General features: G+C 54.5%; 10 protein-coding genes across 10 annotated transcripts; 5 read left to right on the forward strand and 5 right to left on the reverse strand.

Annotated features, from left to right (window-relative positions):
* Positions 1-572: 572 nt before the first annotated feature.
* Positions 573-1,490, reverse strand: BDY24DRAFT_416992 (uncharacterized protein; the record flags this gene model as incomplete). Its single annotated transcript, XM_076643650.1, has 5 exons — positions 573-635; positions 716-798; positions 905-1,034; positions 1,198-1,398; positions 1,473-1,490. The coding sequence occupies 5 exons, from the start codon at positions 1,488-1,490 to the stop codon at positions 573-575; spliced, it is 495 nt and encodes a 164-aa protein (XP_076494630.1).
* Positions 1,491-1,713: 223 nt separating this feature from the next.
* Positions 1,714-3,878, reverse strand: BDY24DRAFT_342809 (WD40-repeat-containing domain protein; the record flags this gene model as incomplete). Its single annotated transcript, XM_076637499.1, has 5 exons — positions 1,714-2,129; positions 2,215-2,375; positions 2,463-2,908; positions 3,006-3,526; positions 3,746-3,878. The coding sequence occupies 5 exons, from the start codon at positions 3,876-3,878 to the stop codon at positions 1,714-1,716; spliced, it is 1,677 nt and encodes a 558-aa protein (XP_076494631.1).
* Positions 3,879-5,435: 1,557 nt separating this feature from the next.
* On the forward strand, positions 5,436-6,041 carry BDY24DRAFT_342856 (progesterone binding protein; the record flags this gene model as incomplete). The annotated part of the gene is made up of 2 exons (XM_076637503.1): positions 5,436-5,669; positions 5,931-6,041. The coding sequence occupies 2 exons, from the start codon at positions 5,436-5,438 to the stop codon at positions 6,039-6,041; spliced, it is 345 nt and encodes a 114-aa protein (XP_076494632.1).
* A 408-nt stretch (positions 6,042-6,449) lies between these two features.
* On the reverse strand, positions 6,450-7,404 carry BDY24DRAFT_131650 (uncharacterized protein). Its single transcript, XM_076636006.1, has 2 exons — positions 6,823-7,404; positions 6,450-6,641 (listed from the first exon to the last, which is right to left on the reverse strand). Exons 1-2 carry the CDS (start codon positions 7,265-7,267, stop codon positions 6,508-6,510), a joined length of 579 nt encoding a protein of 192 aa, XP_076494633.1. The 5' UTR covers positions 7,268-7,404; the 3' UTR covers positions 6,450-6,507.
* Positions 7,405-8,095: 691 nt separating this feature from the next.
* On the forward strand, positions 8,096-10,156 carry BDY24DRAFT_416996 (beta-lactamase superfamily domain-containing protein; the record flags this gene model as incomplete). Its single annotated transcript, XM_076643651.1, has 9 exons — positions 8,096-8,211; positions 8,284-8,332; positions 8,586-8,716; positions 8,790-8,917; positions 9,038-9,107; positions 9,212-9,445; positions 9,528-9,831; positions 9,910-9,977; positions 10,060-10,156. 9 exons carry the CDS (start codon positions 8,096-8,098, stop codon positions 10,154-10,156), a joined length of 1,197 nt encoding a protein of 398 aa, XP_076494634.1.
* Positions 10,157-10,446: 290 nt separating this feature from the next.
* BDY24DRAFT_416997 (DUF3140 domain-containing protein) lies at positions 10,447-11,465 on the forward strand (the record flags this gene model as incomplete). The annotated part of the gene is made up of 4 exons (XM_076643652.1): positions 10,447-10,492; positions 10,578-10,785; positions 10,916-11,008; positions 11,096-11,465. The coding sequence occupies 4 exons, from the start codon at positions 10,447-10,449 to the stop codon at positions 11,463-11,465; spliced, it is 717 nt and encodes a 238-aa protein (XP_076494635.1).
* Positions 11,466-11,602: 137 nt separating this feature from the next.
* Positions 11,603-13,687, reverse strand: BDY24DRAFT_395979 (26S proteasome regulatory subunit). The gene is made up of 8 exons (XM_076641384.1): positions 13,519-13,687; positions 13,230-13,391; positions 12,944-13,037; positions 12,749-12,846; positions 12,558-12,650; positions 12,063-12,487; positions 11,883-11,906; positions 11,603-11,771 (listed from the first exon to the last, which is right to left on the reverse strand). Exons 1-8 carry the CDS (start codon positions 13,537-13,539, stop codon positions 11,651-11,653), a joined length of 1,038 nt encoding a protein of 345 aa, XP_076494636.1. The 5' UTR covers positions 13,540-13,687; the 3' UTR covers positions 11,603-11,650.
* Position 13,688: 1 nt separating this feature from the next.
* On the forward strand, positions 13,689-16,982 carry WRS1 (tryptophan--tRNA ligase WRS1). The gene is made up of 12 exons (XM_076641385.1): positions 13,689-13,821; positions 14,282-14,504; positions 14,605-14,880; positions 14,991-15,119; positions 15,212-15,331; positions 15,418-15,464; positions 15,532-15,679; positions 15,760-15,843; positions 15,930-16,059; positions 16,138-16,452; positions 16,578-16,664; positions 16,741-16,982. The coding sequence occupies exons 1-12, from the start codon at positions 13,713-13,715 to the stop codon at positions 16,834-16,836; spliced, it is 1,764 nt and encodes a 587-aa protein (XP_076494637.1). The 5' UTR covers positions 13,689-13,712; the 3' UTR covers positions 16,837-16,982.
* Positions 16,983-17,404: 422 nt separating this feature from the next.
* Positions 17,405-25,660, forward strand: BDY24DRAFT_395985 (uncharacterized protein). The gene is made up of 23 exons (XM_076641386.1): positions 17,405-17,495; positions 17,828-18,961; positions 19,036-19,163; positions 19,246-20,687; positions 20,777-20,790; positions 20,887-21,005; positions 21,091-21,173; positions 21,261-21,377; positions 21,451-21,542; positions 21,620-22,023; positions 22,096-22,195; positions 22,255-22,322; positions 22,400-22,476; positions 22,555-22,717; positions 22,798-22,859; positions 22,944-23,154; positions 23,226-23,293; positions 23,375-23,504; positions 23,576-24,080; positions 24,162-24,823; positions 24,900-25,006; positions 25,080-25,324; positions 25,406-25,660. The coding sequence occupies exons 2-23, from the start codon at positions 17,878-17,880 to the stop codon at positions 25,423-25,425; spliced, it is 5,901 nt and encodes a 1,966-aa protein (XP_076494638.1). The 5' UTR covers positions 17,405-17,495; positions 17,828-17,877; the 3' UTR covers positions 25,426-25,660.
* A 389-nt stretch (positions 25,661-26,049) lies between these two features.
* Positions 26,050-27,342, reverse strand: BDY24DRAFT_371352 (zinc finger MYND domain-containing protein; the record flags this gene model as incomplete). Its single annotated transcript, XM_076638153.1, has 6 exons — positions 26,050-26,108; positions 26,180-26,207; positions 26,280-26,681; positions 26,776-27,024; positions 27,109-27,156; positions 27,223-27,342. The coding sequence occupies 6 exons, from the start codon at positions 27,340-27,342 to the stop codon at positions 26,050-26,052; spliced, it is 906 nt and encodes a 301-aa protein (XP_076494639.1).
* Between the last annotated feature and the right edge of the window lie 7 nt (positions 27,343-27,349).

Consider the following 27,349-nt stretch of genomic DNA (forward strand, 5'->3'; position numbering starts at 1 on the left):
AAGAGAGAGGAGAGAAGAGTGGAGAATTGGAACGACGCGTCGAGTCCAAAAGCTAACTGACTCCTTCGCCTCCCTCCTCCACGATCTGTTTTCTCGACTCAGGTATCGAGACTGTCTTCGAATAACATTATTATCTCGTGGGCCACGTTTGGAGCGGGGGGGAACGAGAAGGGATTGGCAGCAGCATCGAACGAAGCAGGAAACAAGACGACGCGTCGGTCGTGGGTGAGCTCTCCAAGCGCTGGACGCTCTTCATAGTCTATCTGGTCGAGCATCATCTATCGTACACTCTTCCTGTCATACCAGCTCTCCATCGAGTAGCGAGCTAGCAACTCCCTCTCATTGTGATCACTCCTCTGTTTGAAAGAAAAATGAGATCGGATCAGCTCAACCCACTTCCACTCCTCCTCCTCCTCCTCCTCCCCTTCACAGCCGCATCATCACCTCGATTCAACCACCACCCATCATATACTCCAGTCCAAGCTTCAGTAGAGATGTTCGAGCAACGTACCATCGTCCTCATCGTCATCTCCCTCCTCTTCCTCGCTCTTCTGCTCTGCCTCGGACGAAAGCTACTTAGCAGCCTTACCCTTCGCAGGAGCCTTCTTCTTGACGATGTTGATGTTGATGGTGATCTGTATCGAAGAGGAGAACGAGAGAGGAACGGTCAGCGAGTGAAGCAGCGAGACGACCAAGAGGGACTCGAGAGACTCACGTTCGCTGTGACTTCCTCTCCGTCCTCGTGCTCAGCATCAGCAGGGATCTTGATCTTGACTCCAGTTGAAGTAGCGCTCCAGCCTGTTCCAAGTACCAATCGGAAGTCAGCTTCGTGAACGAACAGTTTCGACAGCGAGGTGAGGAAATAGAGAGGAGGAGGACGGATCGAGGACGAGCTCAAACTCACCAAGGGTCTTCTTCTCCGTCTGGGCCTCTCTCGCTTTACACTCCAAGTCCTTTAGGAAGACACGACCTCCGATCTTGAAGGAAGGGATGATGATGGATCCAGCGTGGTTGAGGAAGGGGGCGTTCTTGGACTTGTTGAGGCGGCAGCTCGTTTGGCCTTCTGTTCCCGTCGTACCATCCCAAAGCACAAAGAATGTGAGCTCGTTTTCCTCTTCGCAGCCCTTCCATCTCTATCGCTTTTTCCAACAATAATCGAACTCGAGAGTAAGACAGAGGAAGGAAAGGAGAGCTCACAGGTGCCTCCATCTCGCCGTCCTCTGATCCCTCCTCTCCGTCCTCCTCCTCCTCCGTCTTCTTTTCAGCCTTCTTCTTCCCCTTGGATGCAGAAGAAGCAGAGGTAGACGTAGAAGCCTTCTTGTCGTCCTTCTTGGCAGCTGCTTTGACCTTCTCCTTCGCTTCAGAGGTCGAGGATGGTTTGGCTTTCGAGGAGGAGGTCTGCGTTCGATTCAACAAAGAGAGGATCAGTTTGAGCGAGCGAGAGAGCTGAGGAAGGTCAACTGAGGGCTCACAGGTTTTTTGGGAGCCATGGCTGAAAAGAAAGGTAGCGGAGCGAGTGACGGTTGGAGGAAGAAGGAGAGAGGAAGGAAGGAGGAAGGTCTGAGCGGGAAATCGAGCACCCCTCTCCTTCGCACGCGTCACGTCCTACTCCTCTCCCTTTTCGTTTCTTTCCTGAAAGGGAAAAAAGTTTTGAGTGTGCGCTGAGCGATGCAACGTTCCATTCATTACCAGATCTCTCCCTCTCTCTACAATCTACTCCATGCTCACATCTCCCTCCCCTTCAACCACCACCTTCTTCTCCCCAGCCTGGAGATGAGCGACGACCACTCCGTTCCTCGCTCCCGTCTCCTTCGTCCCAAACTTCATCCACCTCCCCAGCCTAGGCTCCTGTCCAACACTCGCAATCATCACGAGCGTCGTTTTGCTGTCCTTCTTGGCTACGGGAAGCAGAGGAGAGGCCTCAGCGGGTTCGTCCTCCTCGGGGAAGGAGGTGGTTCGTTTGGGGATGTTGTCGCTTGCTCTCCAACGAGAGAAGTCGACGAGAGAGACGGAAGGAGTGAGGAGTTGGAGGGAGTTGATGAAGCCTGGGGCGGGGATGGTGAAGAGCGGGGAGAAGGATTTGAGGGAAGGGGAGAGGGCCCAGACGCGGATTTGACCGTCCCAGGAACCTGAGAGAGAAAGAGAGGCGAGAAGAGGTAGGTTAAGGACCTGTTCGGTCGAAGGATGGTGAGAAGAGGGATCTTGAAAACTCACCAGAAACGAAGGTATCTCCGTAAGGAAGACAAGCGAGAGAAGTGATCCATCGAGCGGTTCCGATAACTCCCTCGGATTCCGACGCGTGTTCGTTGAGCCCGTGAGAGAGATGGTTGATGAAGACCGGCTTCTTCTTGGTGATCGTCCAGAGAGCGATGGCACTGTAGAAAGCGACGGTGAACCGATCAAGGTCAGCAAACCGAACGAAGAGAAGAGGAAAGGAAACGAGACGCGTCGTTCAAACTCACCCGCTATCTCCGCCGCTCAAGAAGTGCTGCTCATCCACCATCGCCACGCAATCGATGCTTCCCTCCTTGTACGCATCCTTCTGCTTCCCCAGCCTCTTCCTCCTCCTCTCGATCTTACTAGGACCCTCTCCCTCCTTCCCGGCCAACCTGTCCTGCCTCTCCTTCTCCTCTTCGATGTCGTCGTCCTCCGCCCAAACTCCCTTGCTCCCTCCTCCTCCTCGGAACACAAGCTGAGACTCCTCCGGGATCTTCCAAAACCGCACTGTTCGATCTCGAGATCCAGCGGAGACGAGGTTCTCGGCTCGGAGGGTGGAGAGGGAGTGGGTGGAGTCTTGGTGACCGAAGAGGGTTTCGAGATGGGAGAGGGTGGAGAGGGAGAAGACGGAGATGGTTCGATCCAAGGAGGTGGTGTAGAGGGTTAAGGATTGGGATTGGAAGGCGAGGGACTGAGAGAGCGAGGGCGAAAGGAAAAGAGAGGTCAGTGAACGAAAGGAACGAACGCGACGAGCGAAGGAAAGCGACCAAATCGACGAATCAACTTACAGTAACAGCATCCCTGTGTCCTCTCAGACCTCTCACCCACTTTCCAGTCTCACCCTCAACATCCCAGCATCCGACGACTCCCTCCCTTCCAGCAGTAGCAACCCACTTCCCGTCCTCGCTCACAGCCAGATCCAGCACCTCCCCGGTGTGACCCTTCAAGTCCCTGCCCTCGACGCTCCACCCTCCAGTAGCCTTCCCAGCAGCTTTCCCTTTGCCCTTCTTCTCCTCCTTGGTAGGACGAGCCAGCCGAGGCCAGTGAGCGAGGAGCTCTCCGGTATGAAGAGAGTACTTGGAGAGAGCTCCCGATTTCGAGGACGTGTAGAGGTAAGGCGTTTCCGGGGAAGCTCGAGCGGCTGTTGGTGGGAGGTTGGGCAAGGGGAGGAAGTAGGTGTTGGTGTTGGCTGACGAGAGGAAATCAGAGAGGAAGACGTGGATTTTGGGAGAGTGCGAGAGGACGTCGGATTGAAGTCGAGAGGCCATGATGTCCCTGTCGATTTCGGCGGCGTCGTAGGTTCCGTCGTCTGAAAGAACGAAGATGGAGAGATTGAAGGTTAGAAAGTGAAGTCGGTAACAGTACGGACGAACAGCTCAGAGCTTGTAGAGAGGCAAGGAGGGAAGGAAGGAAAGGTCGAGCTGAGCTGAAGACCTGCTCCTTCCTTCCCTTGCCCTTGAGCTCACTTCCCTCCTCCCTCCCGACTTCTGAGCCCACAAGACTTCGACGATATATAAATCAGACTCACCCTGCTCCTTCTCCAGACCCTCGAGATATTCCCTAGCCATTCTCAACCTCTTCTCTCCTCCAGTCTCCCTTCCAGCCCTGACTCTCTCCTCGTCGTCGCTCTCTCCTCCTCTCGTGTCCCTACGAAGATCCATATCCTCGACTCCGACGTCCGATCCTCCGTCCGAGAGCTCCTCGTCTCTCTTCTTGTTCTTGCTAGAGGACGAGGTGGAAGCTCCTGCTGCTGAGGGACGTCCTTTGGCTCCTGGTCGAGCTGAGCTCGTCGTTGAAGCTCCTCCTCCTTTGCCCTTCGAGGCAGGAGCTCCTCCGGTAGAAGCTCTCTTCCTTTTAGATGCTGAGGGTTTGGAGAAGAAGGAATCCGACATCCTGAACGAGCGAGAGAGAGAGAAAAGAAGGGAGGGAGGGAGTGGTGGTTGAAGGAAGAGGAGGAGGAGCAGGGACGTCGAAAGTTGAGTTTTTTTGAGGAGGGGTGGTCGGCGGGTTCAAAGGGTTACAAAATCGAGAAAATTGCAGAGAAACGTCCGAGAGGCTCAAGAGAGAGCTGAGATAACGAGAAATCGAAAGCGAAGAAAACCTTGATTAAAAATCGCGAGGCGGTGAAGGCTGGACTCGTCGACTCTCGTCGAAGTCGAGCTCGCGAGGAGAGCCTCGAAGTCGTCTCGCAACCATGTCCTCCTCCACACGCCCATCCCTTCTTCAGTGAGTCTTGATGCTTCTAGCTCCTTTTCCAGAGGGATATCCTTCTATCTGTGGTGGACTTGTTAGAGTTATTCTCGAGGGAGATGATGATTCAGCCGTCGGGAACGATGGGTCGTTGAGCTCGCTTCAACTCCTTCCCGATCTTCCTCTCTTTCTCCTGCTAACCACCATCCCCCTCTCGTCCCTACTTTCCTCCTCCTCCTCCTCCTCAGAGCCATCCGATATCGTCTCCAGTGGAAGTTTGAAGACCAGATCGCCTTCTTCGTCAACGTGAGCAGCCCAACTCTCTCTTCCAACCGTCATCTCCCTCCTCGCTCCCTTCGCTTACTCCGGCTCCCTTTCCTTCCTCTCTATAGAACATCAACAACTTTCAGACTCAGATTCAAGAGAATCCCATCGACGCTATGTAAGTGCCCTGCTCACTCTCTTTTCCTTCCGTCCTTTTCAACCTTATCGCATTCGTCCCCAAAGAAAACGACCCACACTTCCTTCCCCTTCCTCCCTCCCCACGTGGACCACGCTTAAGACTCTCTTCGGCCCTCTCCTTCTTGGCTGACCTCTCTCTCTGTTGTTCTTATATCTACAGAGGCCACGCCCTCAAATACTCTATCCCTTTCCTCCTCCCTCTCGTCTTCTTCTTCGCCATCTACCTCAAGTCCCCTCCCATCGATCCCTCGACAGGTCAACCTCAAACCAAACCTCAACGACGAACAGTCCCTCGACCAGGAACTCAAGCCTCAGTCGAATACACTAGGAAGCTCCTCGCAGAGAAAGCAGAACGTGAACGAGAGAAACTCACCGTCAAGAAGACCGAAACACCCTCCATCGCCGTGAGCTTGATTCGTTCCTTCGCCTCCTCCTTCTCTCCTCCCTCCTCCCTCTCTCGTCTCACTATTCACCACCTTCTTGCTCCCATTCCTCCTTCCGCTCGTCTCTCTTCCAACTAACCCTCATCCTTCTTCGTCTTTGTTCTTCTCTAGGAAACCACAAGTATGATGTCCGCTCCCGCCTCCGATTTGGCTCCTCCTCTCTCCACTCCCTACACTCCCGCCCAACTCGCCGTCTTCAACGGAGTCCCCGAAGGTCAGAAGATCTACGTCGCCATCAAAGGAACCATCTTCGACGTCTCGGCCAAACCTGAGATGTACGGGCCTGGCAAGAGCTACAACGTCTTCGCTGGAAGGGACGCGAGCAAGGCTTTGGGAATGAGCAGTGTCAAGATTGAGGTGAGTCGTTTCGCCTGTCGCCTCGCAATGTGTAGCAGGAGGTCGGAGACTGGAGTGAAGAGAAGCGTTCCTGGAGGAGTGTAGACGAGGACGAGCAGCTCGAATCGAGTCTTTCGAGACGCGCACGACCTCGTACGATGAAGCCGACCTCCCACTCCCCATCTTCTCACCTGCCGCTCCAAATGAGACTAGATTTCTGACTTCTCACCACCCTCTTGCTTCGCTACTCTTTTCTCCATCCTCGTCTCTCTCACCTCACAGGACGCGACCGCCGACTACTCCTCCCTCAGCGAGAAGGAGCTCGGAACCCTCCAGAGCTGGTTCACCTTCTTCGAGAAGAGGTACAACGTCGTTGGAAAGGTCGTCGAGTAGTCGTCTCCAGGAGATATCGCCTGGACGTAGCAATAGCGTTGTGCGAGAGGAGGAGAAGGACGGGAGGAGGCGACGTGAGTTCGGTTTGAGTAGTTCTGTTTCAGTTTTCGATATCCTAGTTCTTCCTTTTTGATATCTGCTGGTGGAAAGAAAGAGAAATATATAGCAAGGCGAGAAAGCTGAAGAAAGAGAGAGAGAGACAGAGAGACGGAGGCGAAACGAACGAGCTCAACTTCTCTCGTTGCTCGACGGCGTTCTTCTTCTTCGAGATCAACAGTTTGTCGAATCGAGCCCGGCCTGCGTCGATTTCAGTATGCGCACCACACCTGATCCTGTTTCTACTTGGTAGCGAAGGAGGAAGAGCAGGAACAGGAGGGGAACGAGCGCGTCTCCGGTCCTTGCTCCGCTCGCTCGTTTTGAAGTCGTCAAAGTCATCCTCATCCCCCTGAAAATATACCCAAGTTGTCTAGCAGAAGCAGCAACACAGCCCACAGAGAGCTCCCAGTCCAAGTCCAGCAGCGATTCCGGCTCCTCCTCCTCCTGATTGCTGAGGTTGTCCTTGCACGTAGATGGGTTGTTGCTGGCCCTGGTACTGCTGGTCTGAGTATCGAAGGGAAGAGTGGAGCGAAAGGAAAGAAGAAGAGAGATGGGTTTGATCAGTTCACCGAACGAGTCGAGAGGAATAGGAAACGGATCGCAGTGAAGAGACCGAAGGAAAGAAGGAAGGAGAGGGGAGGAAGGAAGCAAGCTCAACTCGACCAAACAGGAAGGAGGAACTCACTCTGACCCTGCTGCCCGTACTGCTGATTCTGCCCATACTGCTGATTCCACTGCTGCTGATGCTGCTGATCACCCCCGTACTGCTGCTGACCCTGTCCTCCCTGCTGAGGAGGGTAGTAGCCCTTCCCGTCGTGCGATCCCTGTCCTTGCTGGTACGCCTGTGAAGGGTATTGGGGCTGCTGCGAAGGGTAGGAGCTGCAAGAGACGACGGAAAAGGTCAGCTCGAAGGTGGAAAGATGAGGAGAGGGTGGAGGTGCGCTCACTTCTGGTTGTTCATGGCTTGAGGAAGGGAGGGAAGGAGTTGAAGGTGATGGGTGGGGAGGAAGGAGGAGGCAGCGTGGCTGAGCTCCCTCCCTTGGCGAGTTTTCGATTTTGAGTCCGCGGCTTTTTGGAGGAAAGTTTATTTTTTGGCGAATGCGAGAAGTATTTCGGAGGAGTGTTGACATGGTGTGAAAGTGAAGGCGAAAAAGACTCGGTCCGGGAGGTGGTACAGGGAGGAAGATAGGGTGAGATGCGGTCGGTCACCTTTTTCGTCGGCTTTTTCTGGAGTAAAGCCTTCTGATGCTGCAAAGAGAGGGTCAGCTCAGTCTAGCGCTTTCAACTTCAGTGAGTTCGATTTCAGGGGAGTCTCGCCTTTAAAGAACGACGTTCAGAATTGGAACGTGGCGAGCGTCGCGACTGACGACTGCCCCCGCTAAGCCTATGCTTGAGTCTGAAGGATTTTGAGGCCATTTAAAAAAACCTATGGATGAACGTATCTTTTAACGAGATTGCGGCGATCTGAAGGCGTCGTAAACGCGGCCGAACGCAGGTGCGACGCGTCGCGAGTTTCTGGCCTTCACTCGGATCATCTCAGATTGTGAAATTCTCCAAATCGAGAGCAGAGCCACATCAGAGCAGTCGATACGTTCCTCCAATATCGATCTTCACATCAAAGACTTGAAGTCGTACCCCTCGGGGAGGAAAATCGTGTCGTTGAGGCCTTTCGACAAGAATCAGCCCAGCGCGAAGAAACTCATCCTGTAACTGAGCGACGGATCTCAGGCTCTCCCCACTCTGCCTCTCATCTCTTCCTGCACCCCGTTGCATATTTTCGGCAGGAGAAAAGAGACGCGTTCCCTCCACAACGGTCTCAACGCCGTGCCCGAGCTCTTCGAGCCGACGAGCTTTGTTTCCTTCCCCTCTCCTTCTTCTTCTTCTCTCTTCTCTCCTCCATGTCCTTTGCCCTCAAACCACCACCTCGGATTTCACTTTTCGCATCAACAAGAAGATTCATGTCCACTCTCCCAACCTCAAGATTCACCATCAAACCTGCTCCTGAGGTTCCATCGTCCTCGACTGGAGGAGAGAGGCCCTCGCATCATGCAAACGACTCTGCGACCAAGTTCAAGTGAGTGGAATTGGGAAACGATGGCAGGCTGAGATCGACGCTGACCCTTTTCCTCTCTTCCACCTCTGACAGGAATCCGTGGGACTCTTGGAGGGACGCAGGGGCGAGCGAAATCCCAAAGGTGAGCTCGCATTCACCTCCGTTCGAGCTGCTCCCTCCGCCTTTCCTGCTACTTTTTCGAGAACAAGGGAAGATCCGATAGCATTCTAACTTCTCAGCAACCTCTAGAGCTTTGTTCTGAAGGCAAAGGAGTACTGGATAAAGATGGGAGCAGAAGGAAGGGCGTTTGACGAGCTCGCTCCTCCTTCCGCCTTTCAGCCCTCCGCTTGCGTCCGATCTCGAGCTGACCTACTGGTCTCTCTCCCGCTCCTCAGGTCATGTTTCAACAAGCTCGAGCTCCAGCTCTTCCAGCTCCAGAAGCTCTCAAAGCTTTGATCCCCGTTCAAACTCCCGATTTTGGAGCTTCGTTGAAGAATGTGGACGGCGTGATCGTTACGTGGTTGGGGTGAGCTCGTTCACTGCATATCACTGCGATTCGGAACTTGCCCTCATCAATTCCCTCTCTTGGTTCGAAACAGGCATGCGTGCTGGCTCGTCGAATTCCCCAAGGAGGAGGGAGCCGCTCGAGGAGTCCGAGTGCTTTTTGATCCGGTCTTCTCGAATCGATGCTCGCCTAGCCAGCTTATGGGACCTGCTCGATATACTCGTGAGTCCGAACCTTCTCTCTTGCTGATTGTTTCATTTCGAATCGGCTGTGTGCGCCCTTCAGAGCGAGAAGAGGACGAACCTCGAGCTCGACTGACGCGCTTTTTTGTCCCTCCTCCAGCTGCTCCTGCTCAAGTCGAAGACCTTCCTCTCTTCGACCTTCTGGTCCTATCGCATAATCACTACGACCAGTATGTACTCGATCAACTTTCCTCCATCCAGCGGCTAGCAGATGGACTCGATGTGCGTTGCTTCGACTGACTTGACGTTCACTCCTCTCCCTCGACTCAAACAGCCTCGACCTCCCAACCCTGAGCAAGATCGCCAGACTTCCTTCCCCTCCCCACATCGTCCTTCCCCTCAACACCGCCTACATCCTTAAAGGATCTGGTTTCCAGCCGTCTCAGATCACCGAACTCGATTGGTGGAAGGGCGTCGACGTTTCGTTCGATGTGGACGGAAAGACCCAGTCTCTTCGAGTCACAGGAGCTCCCGCTCAACACTTCACAGCTCGAGGTCTTTTCGATCGGTACGTCGTTCTGGGTTCATTTCTCCGCTCCTTCGTCCCCGGCCTGGACTCACGCGTCTTCCACTCCTGTCCACTCTTTCAGTGCCGCTTCCCTCTGGTCCTCCTTCGTCATCGAGCCTCTCTCCACCACCACCTCTCCTCCCACTCCAACTCTCAAGTTCTGGTTCGCTGGAGACACCGGATACTCGGCTCTCCCTGCTACAGCTGCTCCCTCCGACCACTCCGTCGACCCGTCGCGTCCAGTCTGTCCCGCCTTCGAGGAGATCGGTCAACGTTGGGGAGGATTCGATCTGGCTCTCATTCCCATCGGAGCTTATGAGCCAAGATCCTTCATGAGCCCGATCCACTGCGATCCTTTCGACGCTGTTCGGATTTTCAAGGACGTCGTGAGTTGACGAGAACTTTGCGTCCTTCTTCCCTTCCCGTACTGAACCTTTACCGCCCTTTCTTCTTCGTGGAAACAGAAAGCGAAGAAGGCTATCGGGATGCACTGGGGAGTTTGGAGACTCACCACTGAACCAGCAGACGAACCGTTCGTTATCCTCTTCCCGCTCCCGTCCCAGTCTCTCTCTCTCTCGAACCTGACTCTTTCTCCCGTTCTTTCGGCGTCACAGTCCCAAACTTCTCGCAGAGGCTCGGAAGATGTTCGACGTCTCCGAGGAGGATTTCTCAGTCATGAAGATCGGAGAGTCGAGAGCCGTTCAGGTTTGAGCGAGAGGGATAGGTGCTTTTAGAGACTCGTCGTTTCCATCTTCTTCTTTCTCTTTTAACGTTACGTCTTCCTGCCTAATTTGCCTAGCCTTGTCTACGGTCAACCGTCCGTCGCTGCATGCTCCTTCAACCTTCAGCCTTCGTCGCTAAGGGAGAATCTGTTCGATCTCGAACCGAGAACATGACGCGCTTGATTCAGAGCTCGACGATCGCCTTCCCTCCCTCTCCCTCCCTCCTCCCTCCCTCCTCCCTCCCTCTCCCTAAACCATCACTCCCTCCCTCCCTCAAGCATGCCCAAATCCAACGAAGAGTCCCTCCCAGAGTTCAAGTCTCTCGGTCAGTCAGCAGAGCCTTTGTTTCCTCTCTCTCTCAGGCGGACTCACCCCGTCGCTGACCCGCTTCACTCTCCCTTTTTTTTCAGTCAACCTCTCCCCCTCCGACCTCTCCGAGTGGCTCCAAACCCGCTCCTCCAAAGAAACAGGCTGGACAGCGGACGGAACAGGCGAAGCCGTAGGGCACGAGAGCGGACGCAAGATCGTGAAGATCTTGGAGAAGTTGGAGAAAGACGAGGAGGGGGGCGGGTTGGACGAGGAGGATTGGAAGCATGTTAGGAAGGTTGTTGGGTATTTGTGAGTTCGAAGGAGCTTGGGGTGGGCTTGAGTTGTGGAGGGGAGGGTGAGGGAGTGGGCTGGGAAGAGAGGAGGGAGAGAGGGAACGGGAGAGCTGACTTGAGGTTGCGTCGCGTTTGGGTTTCGATAGGAAACGACACCTCGCTCAAGAATCCGCCGGAGATTCAGCCAAGACGGATGAGAAGTTGAAGGAAACCAAGTCGTATGCTTCGTTGAAGAACTGGTGCGTCCGAAAACTCTCCTTTCATCCATTTCGATTCGACGCGTCGCTGACTGTCTTTTGGTTTTGCTTTGGGGTTTGGGTGAGCAGGGGTCATGACTTCATTCTCGCTCGAGATTCGAAGAAGACCGGTGGAACTGCCGAGAAGACTTCAAAGTCCAAGGCTGGGGAGAAGAGGAAGAAGGCCGCTTCAACGACGTCGCCGTCCAAGAAGGAACAGGTCGAGGAGGACGACGAGGAGGATGCTGAAGACGACGACGACAAGAAGGACGACGACGAGGACGACGACGAGGAAGAGGAGGCAGTCGCTGAGGATGCTGCTCAGGAGGAGGAAGAGGAGGCGAAGGAGGAGCAGGAGCAGCCTGCGAAGAAGAAGGCTCGTGTTGACGACGACGACGACGAGGAAACGGACGGGGAGGCCGAGGAGGGAGTTGCGAAGAGTACGAGGAGTCACGATTGAACTTTCCTATGTACGATGCGACGTAACTCTTGATGAAGAGTGAGCGAGAAGGGGAAGGGGAAGCTCGAGAGACGAAGTCGGACGCGCGCGCCTCCTACCTCTTCATCTCTCTCCTTGCCTTCTCACAACCGCAAACATTCCGTTCAAGCAAGAGACATCCATTCTCTACACGAGCCAATGCGAATCTAGATACCCTTCTTGTCTCCCGAAGCGGCCTTGTCCTTCTCCTCGTCCTTCTTCGTCGTTGACGGGGACGGAACGACAACGGCGGTGGTGGAGTCTTCTGCTGGGTCGGACTCGGCACGGCTGTGAGGAAAGAAGAGGGAGAGAAGTGAGAGAGGTTAGTATTGGTGGGAGGGAGAGAGGGAGAGGGAAGGAAAGAGTGGGAGGAGGGAAAGAAAGGGAGACGAGACGAACGAGTTGATGAGCTTGTTGTCGACCCTGAGGAGAGAAACGAGACGTGAGGAAAAAGAGAGGGAGAGTCAGTTACGAGGACAAAAGGAGAGAACATTCCTACGTTCGAAGGCGGACGAGAGGACGACCCCAGACGTGGACGCAACGTGCCTCTCCCCTCCCCAACCCTCGACGAAAACTCACAAGTTGTGCAAAGCAATCACCGCCCTAATCAAACTACTCAGATAAACCACCACCATCTGATCGTTCGTCTGAACCCTAAAGCTCTTCTCTCCCTCCCCTTGCTCCCCTTCCTTCCCCTCGCCCATCCCAGCAGGAAGGAGGTTGAACACGTCCTGCAGGTTGTACAAGATCTGATGGTTCACCGTCATTTTCCCTTGCAGCACCAGTCCAAGGTAGTCCCTGATGTCGATCAAGCGGGAGTGGAGTCCCTTGAGAGCGGAGAGCTGGGCGGTGACTCGGGTGGAGAGGGAAGGGTTGGTGGTGGAGGAGGAGAGGAGGGAGGAGGTGGTCGAACGGAGGAGGTGCTCGACCCCGATTTCTTCGGATTCTTCGGCGGAGATGAGGGAGGGAACGTGCATGAAGGTTTTTTGGGTGGTGGTTCCGTCCTGTGGATGTCGGGACAGGAGAGGTCAGACGTGAGGGAGGGAGGGAGAGAGAGATCGAAGCTGAACGAACGTCTTTGATCTCCTCGACGGCAAAGTAGGCATCGGTGGGGATTCCAGTGTCTCCTCGTCCACCTGTAGGTCGAACGTCGACGATGACCATGACCTGATAGTACAGAAAAAAGCACAAAAGAGTGAGCTCGAGCTCAAGAGGAGGGAGGAACGAGGGCTGAGGGCTGAGGGCTGAGGTCGAGGTCGACTCACGGGCTTTGGCACGAATCGCTTGAAGAGCTCCGAGATCTCAAGATCTGACGAGCGAAGGGTAGGTCCGGTGTGGTAGAATCCGATGGGTCGCTCCTTGGCTGTATATCGAGGAAGGCGAAGGTCAGACGGACGAGGGAGGTGAGGTGGAGGGAGGAAGGAGAGGAGAGGTCGACGACGAGATGAACGAGGACTGACCGTTGACTTTCCTGAACATCTCCCACATTCCCTCCACGTAGTCGAGATCGAGGAACCAAGTCTTGGGATCACGATCATCCTCTTCGAACGGAACCTGGATCGATGAAGAGGAGGAGAGGGGAAGGAAGCGATGGAGGGTCAGCTTGAGCTTCGCTCGTTTCGTTCTTGAGCTCGACGAATGCCCCCCAGACCCTTCGCTCTTTCGCTCCCGAGGAGACAGGATGTATGCACTCTAGAGCTCCATCCCAGGCCACCCAAGAATGAGAGAAGGAAACGATGAACTCACAGCGAACGAGTTTGCGATGTTGACGGTCTTTCCATCGTTCTGACCGAGCAGAACTCCGAGAACTCGCTTCTTTTGAGAAGTAGGAGATCGAGAAGCGTGATCCACAACAGAGAGGAGAACCAGAGGGTGGACCACGACCGAAGTACCAGCGAGGGCGGAGATCTGTAGGGATTCAGGTGAAGGGAGGACGAGGTGGGAAGGAAGAAGGGGGGAGGAGGACGAGAGAGATGAGCTTCGTTTGGTTCCCTCGAAGAGCAGAGACAGCAGATTTTGAGGAGTTTCGACTAACCTGATCTGATGTACTAGCCATGGTGGTTGTGAGGAGCGAAAGAAGAAGAAGAGAAGGAGGGTGGGGTGATGGTTTGGAGCTCAAGGAAGCGTCGCACCCTCTCCACGTCCCTTAATCCCCTTTCGATTTCGAGTTTCTAATCGATTCAAACTTGTTTTTCCCTCTCAACTCTCACCCTCCTTCCATCCTTCGATATGAGCTCTTCCGCTCCCCCTCCCGCTTCCAGTGGACCTACCAAAGCCAGGCACGGCAAAAAACCTTCCATGAGCTCAGAAGAAGTCGCGGAAGCCCTCTCCAAGCTGGGTGAGTTCAAGCTTCTCTCCTTCCTCCCTTTTGCTTCTGGCACTGTTGGACGACCAGATGGAGCGCAAAGGGCATATACTCGAGCTGGAGGCGACGCTCTACCCTACTTGGACTGTTTATCTCGAGTACAGATTCAGCTAGGGGACGGTGGAGAGACGTTCGAAGGAGGTGATGGGAGGAAGGAGATTGTTGAGCTAGACGAGCGAAGAGAGGAGATGACTCGACTTCAATCAGTCCTCCATCCTCTTGTAGACTCGATATATACTAGTCATTTTCACGCCATGCTCCTTACCCTCTCTAAAACCTCGTTATCCAAACCAAAAAGGGCTCGCTCTCCCTCGTCTGCTCCTTTCGAACCACTCCTCCTCCCTCCCTCCTCCCCTTCAGCCCATCCGCTCGACTTCCTCCCTCTACAACCACCGTCGCTGACTTCTTCTTTCTGTCTTTTTGCCATTCTCAGATCTCCCTCCTCCCTCTGCTCTCTCTCACCCTGAATCTCTCACCGAGGAGGAAGCCGAGGACCTCCAAGCTCAGCTTTCCCAGATGGACCTCGGAGAGCCAGAGTTCGTCACGGAAGCTGCTAGACGAGCCGACGAGGGTCTCGGAGAGCGAGGAGTTGCGGAGGGTATCGCTGGGAAGCTCGAAGGTATGGAGTTGGGAGAGCCAGAATGGTTGAAGGGAGGGTGAGTCCTCTTCTTTCGCTTTTGCTCCTCCTTCGTTTCGAGCTCACACTCTCTCGTCTCCTTCTTTCGCTTCTTCCCTTGACACCACCACCTCCTCTAGCCCCCGCAAACCCGTTCTCGCACGATCTACTACTCCTTCTCGAGCCGCCACTCCCAGCCATTCTCGACCTTCTACTCCAGGACCTCACGCTGGCCTCGGTCCTTCCACTCCCTCCCGGTCGACCACCGCCGGAGGTCTCCTCGCTCCTCCTTCCCCTTCGCCAGCTCCCACCGCCGCTGCTGCCGACAAGAAGGACGAAGCGAACAACAAGGAACAGGTTGTGACTCCTTGGGATGTCGAGGGAGAAGTCGGAGAGGATGGTGTCGCGATTGGAATGTGAGTCGACTCTCTTCTCTCTCTTCTTCGCTTCCCTTGAAGTTTTCTGCTTCGAGAACGATCATGGCTGACGTTCCTTCTTCTTCGCCGCTCTCGCTCTCTCTCGATAGTGACTACCAGAAGCTCGTTCGACAGTTCGGAACCGCCAACATCTCGCCAGAACTCATCGCCAGGTTCGAGCGGTTGACCGGCGAGCGAGCTCATCTCCTCCTTCGAAGGGGTACCTTCTTCTCGCATCGGTGAGTTCAGACTTTTCAAAAACCGCTGTCTTCCCCCGGACCGAGACAAACTGAACGAATTTCAACTCTTCGTGCGTCCGCGTCTGAAACAGAGAGCTCGACAAGATCCTCGACCGATTCGAAGCTGGAAAGCCTTTTTACCTCTACACCGGACGAGGACCTAGCAGTGGAAGCATGCATCTCGGACACATGGTTCCTTTCCTCTTCACCACGTTCGTTCATCGTTTCTCTTCTCGCCTCTTTCCCTCGCGGTGGCTTCGTCTGACTTCGACGCGTCCTCTTCTTCGTATCCTCTCAGTTGGCTCCAGTCCGTCTTCAAGGTCCCTCTCGTCATTCAACTCACCGGTTAGTGCTCTTTTCCTCATTCCTCCCTTCGGAGGTAGATCCTGATTGCACCGTTCATCCCTCGCAGACGACGAGAAGTTCCTCTTCCAGAAGGAAGGAAAGCCTCTCACTCTCGACCAGACCCACGCTTTCTCGTTCGAGAACGCTAAGGATATCATCGCTTGTGGAGTTGAGCACGACAGGACCTTCATCTTCTCGGATCTCGACTTCGTGCAGTGAGTTTCCGCTCCCGCTTTCGTTTGTTCTTCGTTCCGAACCAGGATCTGACTCTGGTCTGTTCTTCTCGTTTTTTCAGGGGAGCCTTCTACTGGAACATCGTCAAGATCTCGAGGATGTTGACTTACAACCAGTCCAAGGCCACGTTCGGGTTCAACGACTCGTGGGTTTCCCTTCTCTCCCGTCGTCGTTCGACTTTCGACGCGTCTGACCTTGCCCTCGCTTTCTCCGCTTGCGTCCCTCCTTCAGCGACAACATCGGAAAGAGTCACTTCCCCGCCATCCAAGCCGCCCCTTCCTTCTCCAACTCGTTCCCTCAGATCTTCGGCGACAAGACGGACGTTCCTTGCCTCATCCCTTGCGCCATCGATCAGGATCCCGTTCGTCCCCGTCTCTCCTTCCTTTCCCTTCCTCCCTCCTAACTCTCCTGTAATCTCCTCGTTCTCTCTCGCTCGCAGTACTTCCGCACAACCCGAGACATCGCCCCCCGTCTCAAGTACCTCAAACCCGCCCTCCTCCACGCCAAATTCATCCCCGCCCTCCAGGGCGCTCACACCAAGATGTCTGCTTCCGACCCCAACTCGTCCATCTACATGACCGATACCGCTGCTCAGATCAAGAACAAGATGAACAAGCATGCGTACAGTGGAGGAGGAGGGGACGGGAGTGAGAAGGCTCAGAGGGAACTGGGAGGAAACCCCGATGTGGATATCGCGTTCCAGTACTTGAGCTTCTTGGAGGACGATGATGAGTTGTTGGAGAGGACTGCTAAGGTGAGTGCCTTTGGGCGTTGATTGCGTTGTGGTAGGGTGGATGGGAGGGGAATGGGAGGAGACGAAAACGAAGACGAAAACTGACTCCCTCTTCTCTCTTCGTCGTCGCCTCCGTCGTCTTTCAGGATTACCGAGAAGGTAAACTTCTCTCGGGTCAGCTCAAGAAGATGTGTGTCGAGAGGCTCCAGGCTTTCGTCGCTGGTTTCCAGGAGGTTCGTCGTCCAGCCCGTTCTCCCTTTTCGTTCGACGCGTCGAGCTGACCCTTTCGTTTGGTTTGCTTTTTAACAGCGACGAGCGGCCATCACGGACGATCTCGTTCAATCGTTCATGAACAAGGATAGGAAGATCGATCCTCTGCCGGGGAAGAAGGTCGTTGCCGCTTGATTAGAGTAGCTCTCGCTCTTTTCGTTTCTCTTCGTCTCTTGGTTCCTTTATAGCCGTCCGTTTTTCTTCTCTTTGGTAGACTAGTTCTCTTCTTTCTACTCTCTTCGGTGCTGGTGGTGGTGATGGCGATGCTCCTTCTTTTAGAAGACCTGCTTTTCTTCGTTCGGATCGAGAGGGAAAGGAAAGGAAGAAACGAGCATCGATTCGAACTCCGATCTTCTGCTGCCGCCGTCTGCGAGATCTAGGCAAGATTGACTCTGCGAGCGGATCGAAGAGTTCAATCATCTGGATTTCCTTCGACTGAAGAGACTGATCTGAGCCCAAAAGAGAGCGCAATGGAAAAGGGAAGCGACGCGTCCAAACTCTCGCCGAGGCTCATCGCTTCTTTTGGCCTTCCACCTTGCAACTCCAAAGTTCTCCTCAACCAGCACTTCTTCGGCGATGATGACCTTCAAGCCTATTCAGGACGCTCGATGTAAATTAAGTAATGAAGAAGGGTGACTTCGGAATCGATTTTCATCGAAGAGAGATCGGATCGTCGCTGAACGAGCCTGGCCCTGTCTTCACGGCCAACTCCATTCTTCCTCTTCTGCCCTTCCTTTTTCCTGAGGAGTTACTCGAACCAAAACAGGCCACTCGAAGGTTTACTCGCGTGATAGGTGAGTCTGTCTCGCTGTTCTCTCTGTCGGAGAAAAAGAAGGAGAATAGAAGGTCCAAGGAAGGAAGGAAACGTCGTCATGGGTTGGGAGAAGGACAGAAGCTGAGGAAAAAGAAGGAGAGAAGAAGAGGAGCCTGTCAGGCGAGGAGGAGAGGGGAGAAGGTTGTTTTGGAAGTAGACGAGAGCATGTGGATGCTTCGTATCTCACTTGTCTCTGTTGAACGAGCAGAGGGAAGAGGAAGGAAGGGAAGGCTGAGGGAAGCAACGTGAGCTCAGCTCGAACAGGATCGCTGACTTTCCTTCCTTCTTCCTCTTCTTCCTCTTTCTCTATAGAACTTCAAACAATTTCCGTCGAGGAGTGCCATCCTCTTCCTCTCTCCAGCATGTCTTCACCCTCTCCTCCTTCTTCTGCCACGCCTACTACGCCGGATCCCTCTCCATCGGAGGAGAACCCAGCTTCCTTCTCCCTCCCACCCTGCCCTCCTCTCTCCTCCCCTCAACCTCTTCAGCCTTCCTCCTCTACATCGAGAACGTCTTCCACTCAACGATCAAGATCTTCTTCTTCTCGCAGCGACCTTCAAACCCTCCTCAGGACAGGACCCTCGTCCTCTCACCTCAGCCTCACCGCTTCCCCATCCGAGGGAGGCTCACCTTCAGGAAACCCTCTTCGAAGACCCGTAGACGTGATCCCAGCTGGAACAGAGGGACTCGCCATGCCCTCGATGAACAGCTTCCTCGCCAACAAGGACGGTGCCAAAGCTGGGTTGGGCATCGGAGGACTAGGAGTAGCAGGAGAGAAGACGGAGGACTCAACTTCGTACCGACCTCAGCTCTCAGGCTCTCCCAAAACCAACATGCGACGGACCTCCTCAGCTTCCTCCACCTCCACCATCACCAACCTCTCTCGAACAGCCTCCAATCCCAACTTCCCTTCATCAGCAGCTCCCTCGTCTTACCCTCCTCCTCATATCGGTGGATCAGGACTCCCCTCCCTCGGCGGAACAGGACTCTCGCCAGGTCCTCGAGCTCACATTCGAACCCAAGGCGCTCGTCAAGCACCAAGTTCCCCTCGACCTTCCTTCTCTCGACCTGCATCTCCTCCCAAGCTAGCCACACCTCTCCAAAGCACGGTCGCTTCCTCAACGTCGTCGCCTCCGGAATCTCCGAACCCAGCCGCCGCGTCGACGACCTTCCTCCCCTCTCACTCCTCGTCAAGGAAGCCGAGCGTCTCCCCAGGGATTCTGGCCAGGAGAGACTCGTTCATAGGGTTGGAAGGAGGAGAGGAGGATGCTATCAGCATGGTGGATTCGCCCATGGGAACTCCTGGAACGAGAAGGACGTCGGTCGAGCAGGAGTTGTTGGAGGCGACGAGGAGACTGGAGATTTCGCAGCTTAGGGACAACGAGGCTGGAGGGATTGATATCCAGGGTGCTTCTGCTGCTCAAGCGTTTAACGAGTCGATATCTCGTGAGTCCTCCGTTCTCATTTCTCGTGAACCGAAGCAGCCGACGTTCAGTTTCTGATCGCTTCGCGTTCTCCAGCTCGATCGAAGTTGGCGTCGACGAGCCTTCCTCCTCTACCAACTCCTGGAGGACCTGGAGCTCTCTCTCAGAACGACGCTTGGGATTGGAGCTCATTCATTGAAGCTTACCGAGATGGACGATGGGACGTGAGTCATTTCACTCTCTCGCTCGTTCTCGCCGTCGCTCCCGCTTAACGCGTCTCTTTCCCTTCTCTCTTCGCTTCCACAGCCCTACAAGATTCCCAACCCTCCCGAATTCTTCTCCTCGATGGACAACCGCAAATCCACTCCCATAGCTCCCGTCAAACTCCCTCATCGACCAGGATCCACCTCGGCCCCGTCGTCCTCGTCTTCCATCACCGCTCCTCGAACTCGAACGCCTCCTCCCACCTCGTCCACTCGAGCACCTCTCCTCTCCAACTCGACGGCAGCCTTCCAACGGGAAGCTCAACCTTACTTCTCCAACAGCACCAACTTCAGAGTCCCAACTCCCCGATCTCCCCTTTCAGCACCCGTCGCACTTCCGTCTCCTTCCATCGCCTCCGTCTCTGCACCACCCCTACAACGGCCGACGCTCAAGTCCACCTCCTCCCCATCAGGCAGTCAACTCCCTTCTCCTCAACCGAAGAGCAAACCGTTCATGGCCAACGCCGAATTCGCAGCAACAGTTCGTCTCGCAGGATCCTCGTCCAACCTCGCTCCCTTCGCTCTTCCCTCCCCAGAACACGAACACGTCGACCCACTCCGAGCCTACGCCTCCCCCGGATCCAACACAAGTCCTTCCAACGCTTCAGTCAACTTCTCCCAGCCGAGGAAGAGCAAGTCAGGCCAAATGATCGGAGGATCGTGGACCGTCAGTTCGGGAGGTCTCCTTCCCTCACAGCCTACTCGCCTCGAGGTCATTCCTGGAACTCCCGCGTCCGAGAACGCTCCATCAGGGACGTCTGGCAGTGGGAACGGAAACGGATACTCGTTCCCTATGGCGACGGCGCCCGTCGAGAGGAGGAAGGGATCGACGGACGACGCGTCGGGAGAGGATTACTTCGGAGGTGCGATGGGGAACTGGAAGCCCTCGCCTCTTCCCCTACCTTCGTCCTCGAATCGCCGAGAGAGTCTCACCACCGAGGACGGGCCTGGAAGCGGAGACAGCACTCGAACCGTCGTCGGGAGAGGAGTCAGCTACTCAGGACCGATCCCGTCCTTCGCTTCGAACGGAAGCTACTCCCCCGCATCGACCGTCCACGGAGCGGCAGGAATGGTTCGAACAGGATCCTCGGCGGACAACTCTCTCAACGAGTTCCTCACTCAACCTTTAACGCCAGGAGGCAATCACTTCTCCTCGTCCAACCCTCCTCCTCTCCCTTCGCCGCTCGACTTCTCCTCCCACTCGTCAGGCGCGGGATCGGTTTCAGCTTCAGGATCGTCGTCGAGCGGATGGAACAGCAACGGTCCCGTCTATCCTCCCACGCCGGAGGAAACGACCTTCCTGAAGGAGGGATGGCTTCCAGCTCCTCTCCCTGCGAACGAGAAGGAGAGACTTCGGGCGTTGTACAGATTCGACATCTTGCACTCGGGACCGGATCACAACTTTGATAGGATCTCTCACCTCGCCAAGCTGGTGTTCTCGACCAAGATGGTGTTGATCTCCCTTGTGGACCAGAAGGATCAGTGGTGAGTTTCGATTTTTCGACGCGTCTCTTCTTCGCGTCTCAACTTTCCCCAGATCGGTCTGATCACTCCCCTTCGTTTCCCTCTCTCAGGTTCAAGTCGGAATGTGAGTGGCTCGGCATCGTTCAGCATCGGTTTCTTCACTTTCGCTCTCCTCGAACTCACTTTCCTTCCCGTCCTTTCCTTTCCTTTCCGCTTTCAGCTGGCTTTGGTTGTTCGAGCGGATCGAGAGCTTCGTCGTTCTGTGGTCACGTTTTGCTCCAGAAGTCGGATGAGCCAGTCGTTGTTTTGGATGCTCTCAAGGATTGGAGATTCGAGAAGGTGAGCTCGGCTCGAAAAGAAGTCGACGCGTCGATGTTTCGAACGAACCGGACTGACGAGATTCCATCTTGTTCCCATCGAACAGAACCCTCTCGTCGTCGGACCTCCTCACATCCGGTTCTACGCCGGGTCGCCTTTGAGAACCTCTGATGGTTTCAACATCGGATCGTGAGTCCTTCTCTCTCTCTCTCCCCGAGTCCTTCGTCTTTGCGCGATCTGACTCCTTTGGTTCCGTTTCGTATCGAAATCCTACAGCCTCTGCGTTCTCGACGATAAGCCAAGAGCCGAGTTCTCACCTCGACAGAGACATGCCCTCAAGGAGTTCGCTGCCATCGTGATGAGAGAGCTTGAACTTTGGAGAGACAAGCTGCAGTTCGTTCCTCTTCCTCCCTTCCGAGTCGCATGTCTCCCTGAACTGACCTTCTTTTGCTTTACTCGGTGGCAGTCTTCGTCGAAGGGGCATGATCCAAGATTCGATGGAGAAGTTCACGAGGGATACCGTCGAGATGGACGTTTCTGCTCTGTCGGTTGATCAAGGTTCGTTCCCTTCTTCCCCTGCCCTCGACCGCGTCTATGTTCCTCTCCTCATTCCTCGTTCCTCGTTCAACCTTCAGCCATGGACAAGGTCTACCAACAAGCTGCCCAGCTCGTTCAGAAGACACTCGACGTAGATGGAGCGCTGGTCCTCGACCTCTCCTCATTCGAGCTCGTCGAAACGACTTCGTCCGACGGACTCTCGACCGATTTCCACTACCAAGCCGACCCTTACCAGCTCGACGGCCCTACTACCAACGGAGACGAAGGCGACGGCGACGACGATCAGGATACGCCAGGAAAGGAGAACCCTCCCTTCCTCGCACGAGCTTCGAGCTTCGGTCCCATTCCTTCGATTCAGGTCCTGGGATCATCCGAAACGGTTCCTACGCCGGAGTCGAGGTCGAAGCTCGTCTCTGGAGTTGAGCATCACAAGCTGGCTGAGTGGCTGAAGGAGTTCCCAGACGGAAAGATCTACGAGAAGGTCAGCCTCTCTCTCTTTTCCCTCTTCGTGTTTTGCTTTCGAAGGCTGACTTGTTCTCGTTCTTTCATCAAGGTCGTCCCATCATGGTTCCGACACATGCTGCCTTCGAGTGGACTCGCTTTCGTCATGCTCGTTCCTATCTTCAACATCGATCGAAACCCTTTCGCTTTGAGTGAGTGGTTGTCCTCGTTTCGGCTCGTCGAACAAGACTGACGAGTCCTCTTTCTAAAGTCTGTGCCTACACCTGCGAAGCTCAGAAAGAGTTCCTCGAGGGGTACGAACTCAAATACCTACGAGCCGTGAGTTCCAGACCTCGTTCCGCCCTAACGATCTTCAAGACTGACGAGTCGTCCTCCCTGTTGCTCCCTCTCAAAAGATCGGGCTCATCATCCTTTCCGCCGTCCTCAAACGACGTCTCACCCTTGCCGACAAGGCGAAGGCCAACTTCATCTCGTGAGTCGTTCTTCCTTCTCCTCGGTGACTCGAAAAACAGTTGGCTGATTCCATTCCTCCTTCCTTCAAATCTTCAAGCAACATCTCGCACGAGCTCAGAACTCCCCTTCACGGAATATTGATCAGCTCGGAGCTTCTGGCAGACACCAAGCTCTCGACTCAGCAGGCGTCTTACCTCGAGACGGTCCAGGCCTGTGGAAACTCCCTCATAGAAACAGTCAACCATGTACTCGACTTCACTGTTCGTCCACTATCTTCTTCCTTTATGGCTCGACAACAACTACGTACTTATCTCGGCCCCCTCTTCTTCCTCCCCGATAGAAACTCAGCGGAAACTCCTCTCGAACAAAGGGAACTGCTTCCAAATCGATCGAAACCCAAGAGTTCGTCGCGTCCTCCTCTCCTCCCTTTCCGCCTCCTCGTTCTCGTCGATCTTCGAAGCTGATCATTCACCTTCGTTCTCGCAGGGTCGACCTTGTCAAGCTCATCGAGGAAACCGTCGAAGGATGCTGGATTGGTCAACGTGCGAGAGTCCTCCTGGACGACCAGTCGATTGGCTCTTTCTATTCGCCTGCTTCTCCCTCGTCGCCGATTTCGTCCCTCTTCGCTCCGGATAACAAGACCGGGATTCCAACGGATCTGGTGGAATGTGTCATCGACGTTGGATTGAGGAAACCTGTGAGTCGATGCGAGGAAACTGGAGCTTGACGAAGAGCTGACCGTCGTCGATTTGCTGTTCGAACTCGCAGGGCTGGAAGATCAAGTGCGAGAAGGGAGGAATCAGACGAGTTCTCATGAACCTCATCGGAAACTCTCTGTAAGTCTCGTCTCGATCTACCATTTCGTTGTGAAGGACATCGACGCTGACCTCGACGCGTTTGCCTTTTCTTCTTCGCAGGAAGTTCACGAGAGACGGTTACGTTCAGATAGTTCTTCGGGAGCTTCCCAGTCTGCCTGGGTCTTCATTGATCCCGATAGAGCTTGCTGTCATCGATACGGGGAAGGGAATTTCGAGGGAGTTCTTGAAGGTCAGTCGCTCGTTTCGTCCTTCCTTCTTCCAACTCCACCTGCTCACCTCTTTTCCCTTTGCTGTCGATAGGATCAACTGTTCCAACCTTTCTCGCAGGAGAACCCTCTTCAACCTGGAACTGGACTCGGTCTGGCCATCGTCAACAGCATCGTCTCTTCGGAGTCCGTCAAGGGGAAAGTCGACGTCTGGTCTTCCGAAGGACTTGGAACCGAGATCAAGGTCTCGTTCTCCGCCGAACCAGGACGAGAAGTCACTCGAGGCGAACCTCTTTCGGACGCAGGAGTCGGATACGGTCTCTCCGTTTCGCTCATCGGATTCTTCGAAGAGCACCGAGGTCTCAAGCTAGCTCAGGACGTTCTCGAAACTTACCTCGAGGACTGGGGATTCGACGTTCGAGACGAAACCGAGCCAGGATGGGCAGATATCCTCCTCATCAACGAGGATCATTCGATCATCGACGCCTTCACCTTGCAAAGGAACACCTCTCGTCCGATCATCCTCTACGCGTCGACGAGAGGATCAGGTCCCCAGTCGAACTCGGTCGCATCCTACGTCTCGAACGGAGGATTCGCTGGTGAGTCTTTCTTTCCCTCCACGCGTGCCCTTCTTCTTCGACTCGAAGCTGACTCCCCTTTCCTCTTCCCTTCAAAAAAAGTCATTCTCACCAAACCCACAGGTCCAATCAAACTCGAGGCGGCAGTCAAATCAGCGGTCAACTTCATCAACGGAGGACGTCGTGGATCTGGATCGTCGTCGTCCGGTTCATCAAGTCGTCGAGGAGTCACTCGTTCGGACTCAAGTCACTCGATGCGAGCCCGATCTCGAACACCTTCAGAACCAGGCTCCTTCGACCATCCCTCTCCTTCCCACTCCGTCTCCCACTCCGGTCCAGCAGCCGAGATCACCTACTTCTCCCCTCACAACGGCAGCAATGGAATCATCGGTTCAGCAGCTCATCAACTCTCGCCAACCCACTACCTTCAACGAAGACGATCGGAGGAAGAACGAGAACCTCGTCGGAGAGCAAAACGCCCTCAGATGGCTCCTCGGTCGATAACCTACCAACCCGATACGGCTTCTCCCCTCGCTCACGAAGGATACCCTCTCGCTCATCTCACGAGGAGGATGTCGTCGCACCGACACGAGGAGGAGGAGGACGAGCAGCCCTTGACTCCCAGCAGTCCTGCCAGCGTCGTCAGTTTGGCCGATGGAGGATCCGTTCTTCGGAGTGCAACCGTTCTCGACGAGGCTGAGGCTCGATCTTACGGACCCAAGACGGCGACTTGCTTGGTCGTTGAGGATAACCCGATCAACCGAGTCAGTCTTTCTTCCTTCCCTCTCCGAGAAGCAACCTCCTCACTGACTCGACGCCCTTCCCTTCTTCATCTGGCAGCGAGTCCTTGCCGCCTTCTTGCAGAAGAAGAAGTTCTCCTTCGTCGAGGCCGTGAACGGTCAAGAGGGAGTTGACGTGTTCAACGCTCACAAAGAGAATTACTTCGAGTGAGTTTCGTCGTTCCTTCGCTCGCTGCAGATGCCCCGAAACTGACTCTGCGACTCTCGGTCTATCTCCCAGCGTCATTCTCTGCGACCTTTCCATGCCTATCCTCGACGGTTTCGGAGCCACTCACAAGATCAGGGAAATCGAGAAGGCTCGACGCGCCGCGTCCTCCTCCCCTGCCCTTCCTCCTTCCAGAGTCACCATCTTGGCTCTTACGGGATTAGCAACACCCGAGGACAAGAGAAGAGCTTTCGGATCTGGTGTCGATGGCTACCTCGTCAAGCCTGTCTCACTCAAAACCCTCGATTCAGTCTTCAAAAGTGAGCAATCCCTCTCGATTCCCGGCGCGTCTCGCAACGAAGCTTCGGACTGACCGCTTCTCTTCCTTTCTCGTCTCGCAGAACTTGGCTTCGGTCTTTGAGGATTATCTATATCTATCTTTCTTCATATCTTTCTTCCATTTCAGACCTACCTTTTCATCTCGTCTTTCTCGTACACTCAGTTCACGCCCGCTCTCGTTTTCTTCTGTCCTCTTGCCTTCGCTTGCTCTTGCTTCTCGTTCTTTCGCTTCCTTCCCTACCTTTTTCCCACTCCTGTCATGCATCTGTACTTTTCCTCTTCTAATACTGTTATAGAATCTTGGACCTCTCTTCCGACCATGTTCTTTCGTCTTCAGATTGCACACTTCTGCTGGCCTCGAAATTAATTTCCCGAGCCGTGAAAGAGCTTTGAATGTGACTCAAAGATGTAGAAACCGCGGAAGAGACGGAAAGAGAGCCTCTCGATGTGAAGAAGTAGCATGGCTTAGAGGGAGACGGCGTCGAGGCTGGGTGCAAGGAAGATGGGCTGAAAACGAGAAAAAGAGACAGGTCGGCCTGCCTCGACGCATGGTTCGTCGCGGTTGATTCGTCCCTGGGTGCGAGATATAGAGCTCTTCCTCTTGCATCTTTCCTTTGATCCGTTTCCTACAAGGCGAAAGGCATGGTAGAATAGAAGGTGCCGAGGAGCAACCTCGACGCGTCGTTCTCGTCGTCGTCCCTCTCGTTCACCAGCTCGGTTCGAAGCAGAGTCGCTTGTGATCCTTCCAGTCGAGCTTTTGATGTTCTGAGTTCCGGAAGAAGAAAAGACGACGTCAAGCAAGGCTTCAAAAGGAAGAGGAGAGTAGCAAGACGAACCTTTCGAGCAGTAGCGGACGGAGCGACACTGGAGGGAAGAAGCGGAACGGAGGTCAGTTCTCGTTCAAGATATACGTTTACCGAAAGGAAAGGAACTCACTCGTCCACAAGCCATCATCACTCCTCGATCCGAGCACTCAAACTGACCCTTCTTGGCCTTGTTCAACGAAAACTCACACGCCCACCAGGCGTACGACAACCCGCTCCGAACGCTCTCGTCCTTGGTTTCCATCATCTGGAGACTCATCGTCTGACCCTCCCCAAACTGTTTTACCAACTGAGCCCATACCTTGACTTTCCCCTTGATGTACGAGGCATCGGCGGGGAGGTGTGCTTCGAGATCGAGAAGGAAGGGATGGACTCGTCGGAGACTTGAGCAGATGGAGCGGTCTAGGGCTGGGTAGTCGAAGGAGGAGTAGACCGAAGGAATGTCCATCATCAGAGAGTCGATGTAGGAGAGAAGGACCACGATGAAAGGCTCCCACTCTTCGCCGCTGCTTCGCTTGAAAACGAAAAGAAGCGATGAACAATCAGCCTCCCTTCTTCGGCGTTCCTTCGAACAAAAAAGAACGAACGAGGCAACCAGCGTGACTCACATCAAACATATGAGGAGGAAGACTCCCGATCGCCCTGTACACGAAGACGTAGAGCTCTCGACCTCGAGAGGGATCGTCCCTGAAGAAGCGCTTGAAGGACGGGTACGGGATGAGCTCTTTAAAGGTCGCCATGACCAGAGTCCACCAAGTCGCTTGCATGTCTCCAGGACGGCTCTTGAGCTCGAGATCGATGGTGTTTTGAGTGAGGGTATGGAAGAAGGAAGGGAGGTAGGAGGCGATGAATTGGACCTAAAAGAAAACAGAGAGAGAGGAGAAGAGAATCAGTTTGATCCTGAGTCGCATCATTACCTCCCTCAGAGTCGTTGCACTAACGTTAAAGTGATCCTTCTCTTCCTTGGTGGAGGCAGCGTGCGAGTTGAACTGCATAATAAAAGAGGAGATCAGAAGAGGAGCGAGCAAGAGAAGGAAGGTGGAGCTGAAACGAACCATTCGAGGCAGAGGCGTCCTGTCTTCCTCGTCCGACGTGAGAGGCTTTCCAGGAGGTCCATTGATCCCAGGAGAGAGTCCCAGGTACTTTGCGCACTCGTGAGGAGACGGAGGAGCCATAGCGGGT

The sequence above is a fragment of the Mrakia frigida genome, assembly GCF_051309035.1.
Source record: "Mrakia frigida strain ATCC 22029 unplaced genomic scaffold BDY24scaffold_25, whole genome shotgun sequence".
Lineage (NCBI taxonomy): Eukaryota > Fungi > Basidiomycota > Tremellomycetes > Cystofilobasidiales > Mrakiaceae > Mrakia > Mrakia frigida.

What these genes read in the sequence shown, in the direction of transcription:
- BDY24DRAFT_131650 (XM_076636006.1), bottom strand. Translation starts at nt 7,267, where the DNA reads ATGTCAACACTCCTCCGAAATACTTCTCGCATTCGCCAAAAAATAAAC. An exon ending in GTACGGGCAGCAGGGTCAGA is followed by an intron (nt 6,642 to 6,822) that starts GTGAGTTCCTCC and finishes TTCGATACTCAG; the next exon opens with ACCAGCAGTACCAGGGCCAG.
- BDY24DRAFT_395979 (XM_076641384.1), bottom strand. Translation starts at nt 13,539, where the DNA reads ATGGCTAGTACATCAGATCAG. An exon ending in TGGCTAGTACATCAGATCAG is followed by an intron (nt 13,392 to 13,518) that starts GTTAGTCGAAAC and finishes GAATCCCTACAG; the next exon opens with ATCTCCGCCCTCGCTGGTAC. An exon ending in GATGTTCAGGAAAGTCAACG is followed by an intron (nt 12,847 to 12,943) that starts GTCAGTCCTCGT and finishes CTCGATATACAG; the next exon opens with CCAAGGAGCGACCCATCGGA.
- WRS1 (XM_076641385.1), top strand. Translation starts at nt 13,713, where the DNA reads ATGAGCTCTTCCGCTCCCCCTCCCGCTTCCAGTGGACCTACCAAAGCC. An exon ending in GTTCCTTTCCTCTTCACCAC is followed by an intron (nt 15,332 to 15,417) that starts GTTCGTTCATCG and finishes GTATCCTCTCAG; the next exon opens with TTGGCTCCAGTCCGTCTTCA. An exon ending in TCGGATCTCGACTTCGTGCA is followed by an intron (nt 15,680 to 15,759) that starts GTGAGTTTCCGC and finishes TCGTTTTTTCAG; the next exon opens with GGGAGCCTTCTACTGGAACA.
- BDY24DRAFT_395985 (XM_076641386.1), top strand. Translation starts at nt 17,878, where the DNA reads ATGTCTTCACCCTCTCCTCCTTCTTCTGCCACGCCTACTACGCCGGAT. An exon ending in CTTTGGAGAGACAAGCTGCA is followed by an intron (nt 21,378 to 21,450) that starts GTTCGTTCCTCT and finishes ACTCGGTGGCAG; the next exon opens with TCTTCGTCGAAGGGGCATGA. An exon ending in TGCTCTGTCGGTTGATCAAG is followed by an intron (nt 21,543 to 21,619) that starts GTTCGTTCCCTT and finishes TTCAACCTTCAG; the next exon opens with CCATGGACAAGGTCTACCAA.